We start from the raw sequence: 12,777 nt of genomic DNA, 5'->3' as shown, positions 1-12,777 counted from the left end.
TGCACTGCAGCTGCTCCTGGAAGATTCATATAACTCAGAAGTTATCTTCCACAGTGGTTGTACCATTTTACACTCTGAGTTAAACCTACATCTAGTTATTTATCCAAGAGAAATGAAAACATGTCCACAGGGGAAAAGAAAAACTGGTACAAGAATGTTCATTGCAAGCTTATTCTTAGCAGTAAAAATTGGAAACAGCCCAAATATCCACTTAACAAGTGAATAGCTAATCAAACTGTGCTATATTCATAGCAATGGGATACTGTTCAGCAGTAAGGTAGAGCTTACGTACAACAGTATGAGTGATACCAAAACCTTACCTTGAGTCAAAGAAGTCAGATACAAAAGAGCATGTACTGCATGATTCTTTGAAGTTCAAGAATAGACAAAACAAATACATGTAGATAAAAGTTAGAACAGAGATTACTTTAGGGCAGGGGGAAGGGACATGAGGCTGGGTGATGGCTAGGCTCTATATTTTGATTAGTCAAAAATCATTGGCTTATGCACTTAGTATCTGTGCCTTTCCTTGTCTGTATTTATACATCCCTTAAACACATATGAATACATACAGTAAACTGTGAAAGCTCCCCCTTCTCCAATCCAATTACCTTTCTCAGCGATAACCATTGTTTACAAACTGGTGTGGAGTTTCCGGGAGTATATATACTTGACATTTCCATTTGTGTGCACATACACATCCCAGCGGGCTTTTATATTTTAACATAAAAAAGGTCAGACTATACGTATTGTTCTGCTGCCTGCTTTCTTTTTTGTTTAACAGTACGTCTTGAAGGTTTTTCCATGTCCATACTTCAGTTTTGCCTTAATGTCCTTAGCTAGCTTAGGATTCTGTAGTATGAATGTACTTGATTTCTTCAGCCAGTTTCCTTCTGATGGATGACTAGGCATTTTTCAAATTTTTACTTTTACGGTGCTACTGTGAAAATTGTTGTACACATATATTTGTGCACATGTGCAAGCATTTTTGTAGGCTACTTTCCTAGAAGTGGGTTTGCTTAGGCAAAAGGTATGTACGCTGTGGTGGATACTTACAAATTGGTTTCCAAAAATGCTTTTGTCCATGACATTCCTGACCACATGTGAGAGAGCTGGATTCCTGCATTCTCTCCAACAATGGATGTTATCAATCTTTAAAGATTTTGAGAGCAGATGGGTAAAAAATGACGTCTTGTTTCTGCCGAGATTTTAAAAGGGAAGTTTTGATCTTCTAGTTTATATGCAAATGTACACATGCCCATAGAGAAACATATGCATCTCCTGTCCTATGCTCCAGGCTATGTAATTCTAGAGAACAGTTCTCTTTCCTTTGGGAAGAAAGAAAAAGAGAGGTACTAAGCCCTCAAACACAGTGTGATAAGTGGGAGAAAGTATGGTATTAAAGGCAGGAGAACTAAAAATCATAAAGGTTTAAATAAATGAAAGAGATCTCAAACCTGGTGAAAGTAATATTTATTCTGAGTTTCATAGAAGGTGTAGGATTTTTTAAAGTATTTGATATGGTTTCTAAGTTCAAACAATATTATAGTATCTATTAGATATTAACATAGAGAGATGACAGTGACACAGGTGCAAGCATTCATTCATTCAAATATTTTTGAGGGCCTGATGCTCTCTCAACAGCAAGTTAGAGAATACTTTCTAATTTTAATTTGATGGATTATTTTAGTGAAAATAGCAAAATTCTGCTTATTTATTCCTTTTTTAAAATTTATTTTATTTGAGGTGTAATTTACAACGTTATGTTAATTTCTGCCATATATCAAAGTTACTCAGCTATACATATATATACATTTTTTTTGTATTCTTTTGCATTAGACTTTATTACAGGGTACTGAATATTGTTCCGTGTGCTGTACAGAAGGGCCTTGTTGTTTATCCATTCTCTATATAATAGTTTGCATCTGCTAATCCCAAACTCCAAATCCATTCCTCTCCACCCTCCCTCCCCCTTGGCAACCACAAGTCTGTTCTCTATGTTTATGAGTCTGTTTCTGTTTCATAGATAAGTTCATTTGTGTCATATTTTAGATTCCACTTCTAAGTGATATCATATGGTATTTGTCTTTCTCTTTCTGATTTCATTTAGTATGATAATCTCTAGGTCCATCCATGTTGCCACAAATGGCATAATTTCATTCTTGTTTATGGCTGAGTGCTATTCCATTACACACACACACACACACACACACACACACACACACACACACACACACACCCCCACACCCACACACACCCACACACACACACACACACACACCCAACACCAACCACATCTTCTTTATCCATTCATCTGTCAATGGACATTTTGGTAGCTTCCATATCTTGGCTATTGTAAACAGTGCTGTAGTGAACATTGGGGTGCATGTATGTTTTGGAATTATGGTTTTCTCCAGATATATGCCCAGGAGTGGGATTGTAGGATCATATGGCAGCTCTATTTTTATTTTTTTGAGGAACCTCTGTATTGTTGTCCGTAGTGGCTGCACCAATTTGCATTCCCACCATCAGTGTAGGAGGGTTCCCTTTTCTCCACACCCTCTCCAGCATTTGTTACTTTTTTTTTTTTTTTTTTTACGGTACACGGGCCTCTCACTGTTGTGGCCTCTCCCGTTGCAGAGCACAGGCTCCGGACGCGCAGGCTCAGCGGCCATGGCTCATGGGCCCAGCCGCTCCACGGCATGTGGAATCCTCCCGGACCGGGGCACGAACCCGTGTCCCCTGCATCGGCAGGCGGACTCTCAACCACTGCGCCACCAGGGAAGCCCCTGTAGACTTTTTAATGATGACCATTCTGACTGGTGTGCAATGGTACCTCATTGTAGTTTTGATTTGCATTTCTCTAATAATTAGTGATGTTGAGCATCTTCTCACGTGCCTGTTAGCCATCTGTATGTCTTCTTTGGAGAAACATCAGGCATTCATTCTTAGTATGGTAGCCATTGTTGATCTTGATACCTGTTGGAATTTTTTAATTTAGTCCAAATTTGTTAATGATGGCTGAATTTTGAAAAGTGACATGACTTGCTTTATGAAACTGGTCAATTTAAGGCAAACATTGAAAACTGACCCTATCGCTGTGCTCTCCAACTAACCTCTATCCACCCCCCGATCCCGTAACTGCTTTTTAAAAGAAAAACTGTGTCTTGGATATATTTTTAATGGTGTTTCCTTTCAGAAATAGTTCACTCCAAAAAAACCTTCTTTTCCCAAACATGGAGTAGGTCAGTCTCTGGCATAGCCTTGGAATGCCTGAGTTGCCTAGTGGGTGGGCGTTTGGGAAGTGGGTGTCAATGACACCTTCCCCTGAGGCAGTATTGCCAGAGGGCTTTGCAGTCTGTACCCCCAGGAGCTCTGCCTTCTTAAATTAGAGACAATTGAGATCTGTACTGAGTTTAGCACCATTTGTACAGTGTGAATTTACTCTTGCAGGTGGTGAGAGGACTGTTAAGTCACTTACAGATTTCATTCTTGGAAATGTCAAGTTTATTAGTAGCAAAACTCCCCATGGTCATTCCTTCTAGTGAGCTTCTGTGGGTGCATTTACTCTTCTCCAGGGTATCTCACATTTTTAAATTTCCTGACTTCTCTATCTGCCTCCCTGTCTCTCCTCCTACTCTGTAAATTGCTGTTTCTGACTTGTGCTTCAGGCAGACTTGTGGCTTCCCTGAGGGCCACCTGAGAGAGATTGTGTAGTAGGTGAGGTGCTGATCACCTGTTCCTAGGCCCCCCTACTCCTTATCTCTATCCTACCTCTGGCAGAGCAATTTTTCCTTCCCTTTTTAACTTTCAAGTATGCTTTTACTAGAAGGAACACTTCCAATGATAGAAATACATTTGAGAACCATAGCAGTCCTGCAAAGGAGTTTGAACACTGTGTATATACCTCTTGATGTTCACGTGTACAGAGACAAGATGGTAATTTTTATCACCTTACTCTGCACTGATCTAATTGGCCCAAATCCTAAGCAGTGCCGTTCAAAACCCAGCTTTTCTTTTCTAATCACTGGTGTCCTAAGTAAGACAGTATTTGAAGGGATGGTTGGAGAATACTGGTGATCAGCCTCCATCACAGAGACTGAACTTCAGCTTCTCGTTTTTCTTAGCTACTCATTCTTAATTCAGGAAAGCTTTCAGGGATGCATGGATTTTGAATTTGTTTTTTTGTTTTTGAATTGAAAAAACATGCAGTATCCCAGGAGGTAAGGTCTAATATGTTCAAACTGCTCGAAGAACTATGTGGGAGTTTTTTAACAGTGCAAATGATGTTTGTAATAATAATCAATTTTATTCATCACTGGTACTTGCAGGGGAAATATTTAGCAATTAGCTCTGTATAAGTGTGTATTTCAAAGTAATAAAAATATTTCTTTATAAAGATGTTCTCTAATTAAACCACCTCACTAATATTACTGACTTCTCCATCACATTCTGTTACTGAGCACTGATGTTATTTCCTAAGCAACTAGAAAATGTGCTTGCCCTGGGTTAGCGTGAGCTTTGGAACTACTATATTCTTTTTCAATGAGGAAGCAAAAGGTCACTCTTAACATCTTTATAGTAACCAAAAGACAATCTCCTAAAAGTAGATTAGCGAGTAGACTTAGTTCATAGTTTCATATGTATGCATTACTTTATCCTGTAAAAATGAGAATCATCAGACAGTGATTATCCAATCCAAATAACGACTAAGAATATGGTTATTCTATCTCACCTTTTACCCCCTTAATAAGTGCCACCAGGAATATTAAAATCACTGCTTCAGTTGGTTCTGTAAATATTTATAAGGAGCCAAAGTGTTCTGAATATTTTTATTAGCAGGATTTCTAATAGATTTTTTGGCTTAATCAACAATTCTCTTGAACTTCATTTTCTTGGAGTGGGAGGGAGTAGGGGAGTATATAATTTTATGAGGACTAGAAATAAGGGTTTCTCGTTGAGCGTGACTTCCACCTGGTTATTAATGGTTTCCTCTGGACATGTTTGCTGCTTATCACCTAGTTTTCGTCTCATTCATAACTTTGCAAGAGCAGTGATTCTCAGTACGCTTCTTTTGGGAGTCAGGGCTCAGTAACAGTCGCTGACTCAGCAGTGCTGGGGAGAGGGGACAGAGGGATTAGCAAGGACCCCAAGTGATTCTGCTCTGTGGCTCTCCTTTTCTGGAATCACTGCTTCTGAGCTCTCTGTACTGCCCTCCTGCCTGCTCATGTGTTGGATTAGATTTATAGCAGCTGCTGTCGACATGGTTGCCTAAATCTGTGGAATGTTTTGCTAAACACTACTGGTGAAATAGTCCACATTAAGTCTGTAACTCCCTCCAACACACACACGTTTTTTTAACCTGTCCTCTGTCTTTAGTCTTTTACTCACTTGATCACTTTATGATTTTGCACTTTGACATTCTATAGATTCATTAAGATCTTTTATTCCAAGCACCCGGGCTTTATTTAACATGGTGATTAGCCAAAGTGTTATTCTGTTTGAGCTAAGTGATGACAGTGTATTTGATTGGAGCCTTGTAATTATTATTTTAAAATCAAAGTAATAGATTGTGATCTCAAAATAGGAATGTGATCCAAAAGAATAATAGTAATTAGAAAAGCAACCACTTAGAAGAAAGTAAATGCCCCATCACAGACCACAGGGGCCTCTGTGCGCTGAGTCCCACCTACCTTTGCAGTCCCCTTTCCTACCTCACTTCTCCCCCAACCCCGCCCCTTCCTGCCCACGCTCCCACCCCACCCCACCCCACCCCCGCCTTGCCTGGACTAGCCTCACGTCAACCTTCCAGTTTGTAGAAGTAACTGTGTTCTTTCCTGCCTTGGGAATTGCACCTGCTGTTCTCTCCACCTGAGGAACTCCTCCACTAGTGTCTCCTTGGCTGGATCCTTCGAGTCTCACCCATAGTCTCGTCTCCTTAGGGAGGTTTCCCTGGCCACAGTGACTGCAGTCATTCCCACACCCCGCTGCCTGTCCACACATAATGCACATCATCATCTCTCACAGCATCCTATTTATTTCCTTCAACATTAGGAATCCTAAGTTGTGTCTCCTTGGTACTTGTCTGTCTCCCCCACTGGACTCCAAGCTCCATGAGGAAGATGAAGACTTTACCTTTCTCATTCACCACTGCAGCCTCACTGCCATTCTGGCACCTGGCATTGAGTGAGTGCTCAAGACGTACTTGTGGTTGAATGAATGGAACATTCTCAGGTCCTACATTTTTCTGAACTCATAGCAAAATATTCTATACTTAGTATTTCTATTATGATAACTCATTATCTTCCACTGGTTGAATTTAACCAAACTGTGCTGACTTTTCTCAGGCATATGAAGGATCAGAATAAGAAGGTGGCCAACCTCAAGCACAATCAACAGTTGGAAAAAAAGAAGAATGCCCAGTTACTGGAAGAAGTCCGCAGGCGAGAGGATAGCATGGCTGACAACTCTCAGCATTTGCAGGTGAGCCCAGCCTTCTCCTCTTAACCCTTAAATAATTGGAGATTGACTCCCTCCAACATATACTCCTTGCTGTGGGAAAATATGCATGGAAATGGTGGACTTGCCTTTGCTCTGAGTCCAGCACTAACAGTGTACTCCCAGGGAGCCCAATAGGTCTTTCCGAGTTCAAAGCATCATTTTCAAAGTAGTGCCCAAGAAAGGCTGGCTACAGTGGAGACTACTAATGCTACACACAGTCTCTTGGTTCCCGTACCTCACCTTAAAAGGCAAGGGCTGCAGTTATAGATTTGGCAAGAAGCTTCAAACAGAAATGTCTTCCTTTTAGAATTATATTGAACTTGTTTTGGTGTCAGAAGGGAAATGTATGAGTATTATCACAGAAAGTGTTTGGAAGAGGATGCATTAAACTGACTTCAGACAGTTTACAGAACTGGTTTTGTTTTGTTCAAAACTCCAAGGCTGTGATCATTATTCTGTCTTTTCTGTGGAATATAGTTATCTCTGAATGGATGGCCTATCTCGGAAACCAACCGACTGATGGAAAACACCAATTTTTCCTCATTAACCATCCCTGTTTTTGGCAAAAGAGCTCTCCCCATGTGTTCAATAAAACATTCAAGCTAAAACAGGGCATTTGCTTTGAAGTCCCTTTATGTATTCCAGTGTGCCTTTAAACAGAGCAGTTCAAGTTCGAGTTGGCCAGAGTTCATGTTAAATTCTGCTTATTAATTAGTGTCTTTCTCTAGTTATATATTAGGTTTCCTCCTTGGAGATAGAAGAAGTTAGATAATTTCAATATGTACTCATAATTCATTTTTTAATTGACCAAAAGAGAAATAAATAATTATTCCAGAGTAGGAAATCCAAGGAAATGTCTTGCACAGAACATGGCCCAAGGTGCTTACTTAGTCAGTATTAGTTTCTTTTTTCTCTGTGTCCTGGAGGTGCCTTAATGGTGTCAGTGAAGCCCCTTTACATCGATGCCTGATTTGGATAGCATGATAGGAGCATCAGGTCCTTTTTTCACTCCTGGGATCATCTTAAGATGGACTGGTAGTTTATTTGAATCCATGGCTTCCTCAATGTTTTTGACACCCAGGGTTTTGGTTGTTAATTCTCCCATGAATCTTATGAGATGTTATATTAGAGCCTACAAACTGAGATAATAGTAACTAAAATTTGCAGAATTTTGTTGCCTTGTCAGACATGTATTCTTATTTATTCCTCACCAATAATGCTGGCAATTTTATATAATACTAGAGTCTCAGAAAAGTTATGAAGTGGCATCCTAGTAAGGGGTGGACATAGATCTGACTTCAGGTCTTCCTGCCTTCAAGAAACTAACGTAGAGGAACAATAACAGTAGTGGGTACCATTTATTGACTTTTCAGTGTGCTGTGTACTGTGCTATGTACTTTATAGCACCTATTAAATTCTTATGTCAACTGGGTTAGTTGGGAGTCTTATTTCCAAGTGACAGGAACACAACAACTTGAACTAAGCAAAAAAAAAAAAAGTTGGGGGGAATCTGTTGGCTTAATAAACTGAAAAGGCCAGGAGAGGAATTCAGGTCTGACTACATGCAGATATTCAAGCAATGGCATCAGGAATCTGTCTTCATTCTACTCACAGGCATGCTTTGCTCTTTGTTGCCTTGAGTCTCAGGAAGGCTGTCCACAGTGATGCCAACTATGGCCACCAGCAGCCAGCCTACATTCTATAAGTGCAGCCACCACAGGGGGAGGAGAAAGGATCTTTCTGAGTCATTCTAGCAAAAACTCAAAGGCCGATAGAATAAATAAATTGGCCAGGCCAGGATCAAGTTATATGATTACCTGGAACCTAGGGGGAAAAGGTTAACCTCACCCAAATCTGCTGGGCTGAGATTGAGGACAGGTGATCTCCCACAGGAAAGAGAGGAGTTCTGTTCAGAACAGGTGCTAGGCAGGCAAAATCACAGAGATCCACTATAACCATAATAAGGGGTATATTCACTACCATTTGATATATGAGAAGAAGAAGGCCGTTAGAGGTTAAGTAACTTGCCCAAAATTATTTAGCTAGTAAGTGGCAAAGTCAGGACTGAAATCCAGATCTGACTGTCTTCAAATAGTGAGAGTTCTGGAGAATTAAGAGAGGAAGGTAAGAAAACTGTGGAGTGGCAGAGAGACTTCATGGGATAGATGGGATTGGAGGTGAATAAGTTTGACATGGAAGGAACAGAGCAGTAGAGAAGGCTCACCGGCCAGGAGAACTATCAGAGAAAGTACAGAGGCTGCAGAGAGCAAGGTACAGTCAGAGCACAAAACATAATAGACCAATTGGTCATGGTGGCAGTGAAGTTAAGTGTTGTTGTTACCTTTCTTAGCTGACTCTGGAGCTAGAGTGCCTGGGATTCAAGCTTTAAAATTTACTAGCTGAGTGTCCTTGAGCAGGTTACTTAACTTCCCTAAGCCTCAATTTCCTCATCTGTAAAATGAGAATAATAATTGAATCTACTCCAGAGTTATTGGGAGGATTAAAGAGTCAATGCAATTGACAGTTCTAAATTGACAATGCAATTTAGAACTGTACTTGGCATAAGCTATGGTCAAAATAAGTGTTAATGATGAACTGTTATTATAGTAACAAGGAAAAGATAAAAGAAACATTTTTTAGAATATTTATTACATGCATGGGTATTTATATAGTTCTACTCTGATATGCACTGAGCATCAAAGTTTTTTTTTTTCTGTACATAGTAATTTTTTTCTTTTCTAAGGACACATCTAGTTATGGAAATTAATGTCTTGTTTTGGCCCATGAACTTTTGTATAGCAGTATTTTCATAAGGGGCCTTGATAACTACCTCATAGGCATATTCATAAAAGATAGCATGGTCTGGAATTGCTTAGTTGCATTCCTGACCACCCCAAATAAAGGATAGCATTTGAAATGCAATAAAAAGTAATCACGATTAATTTTGATGAAAATGTCTCTGGTTAAGGTTAATCGAGAGTGAAACTCCCACTTTCCTGGATTGTTAAGCAGATGTACTCAGATGCAGTAATTACTGCCTTCTGAAGACAGAACTTTCCTTTCTAGGGGCACGTGATTTTTCAGTATTGCTGTTGTTTTAAGTACTTCCTGTTTATAAGTTAGCCTATTAATCCCTTTAAGTATCAGTCAACTGGGATCTGGTTTGGTTGGTTGGTTGGTTGACTGGTTGGTAGATGTGGGATTGGCACTTACTAAATGTGATTGATTCTACACCAGCTTTTTGTAATGGTTGGACACCCTGACTTCATGATTTCAACCAACCAAATAGGTATTACATCCAGAAAAATCTCAGGTAAAGTACTGCCTGCAATAATAATAGCTGTTCACTTAGGCTCCAAAGAGAGATCAAAGAGATTCATCCAGTTGGTATGAAAATTGGAGACAAATTTGAATGTAGATAGAGTGACCATGTTATTTATTGTCTAAACCAGGATGTAGGCAAAAACTGGGCCATTTCATTCAAACTTAGAAATATAGTAATGCTAAGAAACGTTTCACAAACTCACCCATCTTTAGTTCCTAAGTTTATAGCTTTATGTCAGGAATTGCAAACTCAAATGCCTTCAGGGTCCAAGCTGTTCATATAAGTAAGAAACAGGTTTGCATGTAAGAAAATTTATGACGTCTGGTTCTTTCAGCTTGTATTTTTTTTTTTTTTTTGGTAGAGATGTATCAGTTAGCAATTGCCATAATAATGCTGTGTAGCAAATCACCCCCAAACTCATTGACTTTAAAGCATTAGTAGTTATTCTCACAGATTTTTAGGTGGACAGAGTAGCTCAGTTGCTCCAGGGTGGCCTAGTGTGGGCATGTCTGCTTCTCACTCAGGTCTGTGGGTGGCCGGGCAGCTCTGTTCCACATGTGTTTAGTCCGAGACTCAGGCTGGAGGGGCATCAGCAACCCAAGGGAAACTCTTCTGATGACAGTAGCAGAGGCACAAGACAGAAAGCAAAAACATGCTAGGCCTCATAAGGCCTAGTCTTTAACATGATGATTTTTCACCCCACTTCAAGACACATGTATAAGCTAATAGTCAAGGATTGGGGAAGGGTACTCTGTCTATGAAGAGAACATTGTAAAGAAGTAGATACAAGGAAGGGTGAAGAATTGAGACCAGTCACTCAATCTGTTAAAAGAGATAAGGTTTGGAGAAACATTTCTCTATTATAGGAAAAACAATAACATAAATATAATGAAAAATTACAGCTGCAGTGGCCTTAGTTTATGAATGTAATTGAGAGTGAAGGAGACTGAGGGAACTCCAGAGCCCATGCCTCATCGAAAGGAGTTGGGACCACTAAGCTTTGGCTGGATGTTGCCACGAAGGCGGGCCTAGGGTTGAGGGACCTTCTGTCTGTCATAAAATGTGAATTTTTATGTGAAATCCATGGAGTTGAGAAAATTGGTTCAATTTTTTAAAGCACTCTATGGGTCCAGTGAAGCACGTGCTGGTGAATTGACCATTGGTTTGCAGCCTCTGTTGCACAACCTCATGCTCTGATCCCACTGGTTTCACGTGGTATAAATAAAGAGACTAAGAGTGCACCCTAGCTAGATCAGCTTGACCCATCAAAGACAGGCGGCAGTTCAGCGTGTTTGTGTGAGTTTTTTTTTTTTGTCAGAAAATACCTTGAGTAGCTTGAGTTATTGTTCCCCAGAGGAATACCCACAATCTATAGGAATAGAGAGTGTTCTTAATTTAAGTTCTAAAAAAATTTTTTTTGAGAATTGGCAAAGAGAGCAGGAAGGGAAAGATAAAGACCCATGGAGCTGAACTGTCCAGTGTTCCAATAGTGGCCCTTATTATTTTTAGCTCAGGACCTTGAGTAAGGCAGAGAATCTCTCTGACCCTCGCTTTTTTCATCTGTAAGTGGGGATTACACTCTCTTCGTCCATGGGTGGGTTAAATAAGATGAGGTTTATGAAAGAGCCTAGCATAGTACCTGATGTGTGTGGCATTCAGTTATTAGAGCTTTCTCCCAGAGAGACTGATAATGAGCTTTTAAACATAGAAGACAGTGACCATTGGGAGTATCACCCAACAAATACTTTGCAATTATTTTACACTGATGAGTAATACAGATATAGAGCACACACCAGTAAATGAAAGTTTCCGATAAAGCATTAAAAAACCATTTTGGGCAATAGGAGGAAAAATTAAAACATTTTTCAAGTTTGTGTTGAATTGTGTGTGAAAGTAAGATGTGAAAGATCATGATTTTCTTGTATAATTCTTTAGAACTGTTTCCCAGGACACAGATTATAGAGCATAATATTTATGACTGGCCTTGGGGCTTTGGGCTTCTGTGTGTCCCACTAGAGCCCACATGAACATTTTTCAACAAGGTGTTTTGCCGAAGATTCACCCTAAATCGTCATTACCAGAATGGGGTGCATTCCCCACCCGCCGACCTCTAGCTATTTCTTGCTGAGTAAATATGCCAATTTGAAGTCCCAGTGGACATCTTTGTAGATTTTGGCTGCATTTTTCCCTGTGCAGCTTTTATCGAGTTAATGAACTAACATTCTAAGAAATACATGCGCCGATATTTTATGCTTCTTTTCTGTTGTATGTCTGCAGAATTCTCTTCAATTTATTGCTTGAAAACTAAAGTCTGTTCTTGTATGCTTCCGTTTCCAAATTATAGGTTCCCAGGGAACTGTAAAGTTTCTTCTCTGCCAGTGGTTAAACGCAAGTGTGATCAGTTTAAAAAGCAAATGAATGTTCCCATTTGTTCTTGTCCTTTTAGTAAAGTTCTAAAAAATAAAAAAAAAACCTAGAAAGACAATTTTATTTTTCAATTTGTGTAGCTCTGTGCATCCATATCTTTTTTCCAATGGGACTTCCTTTACTTTGCTCCTCCAATTAGAGTTGGAATGGGGCTAACAGAGGGAGTGTAACAAACAACATAAACCTCAAAAATGTGTAGATTTCAGCAAAACATATAGTTCTTTATGAAGTTCCCAAGCTTTGCTAAGCTTTTTCTTCACAGAGGGACACGTATGTTTTAAGCAGCAATTTTTAAGCCTCATATCTATACGTTCATCTCTCTAAGTCACTGAGTTAAGTTCAATTCCCTAAGCTTAAAATTGTTACTGTAACTGTGATCTATGTTCATGTGTTATGGTACACTTCTAACTACTGCCATTGGAAGAAACCTGACCAGCAGAGTTAAGAGATTCATCATTGTCAAAATATGATTATTTAGTTCCTAGTTTTCCATGGCTGTTCTGTTGGCATGGTGTAGAGTGATT

At 39.6% G+C, this 12,777-nt stretch overlaps 1 protein-coding gene across 1 annotated transcript in view; it reads left to right on the top strand.

Moving 5' to 3' along the window:
• Positions 1-12,777, top strand: part of ERC2 (ELKS/RAB6-interacting/CAST family member 2) — a gene marked incomplete at both ends in the record, with an annotated part of 833,862 nt that overhangs the window by 470,514 nt on the left and 350,571 nt on the right. Inside the window, one exon of the mRNA XM_082663222.1 lies at positions 6,348-6,483. Coding sequence (XP_082519348.1) covers positions 6,348-6,483 — 136 coding nt within the window. The remainder of the gene's footprint in view (positions 1-6,347; positions 6,484-12,777) is intronic.

The sequence above is a fragment of the Grampus griseus genome, assembly GCF_964374135.1.
Source record: "Grampus griseus genome assembly, chromosome: 10".
NCBI lineage: Eukaryota > Metazoa > Chordata > Mammalia > Artiodactyla > Delphinidae > Grampus > Grampus griseus.
Note: the sequence above shows the minus strand (reverse complement) of the source record. Positions and strands in the feature narration are given on the sequence as shown.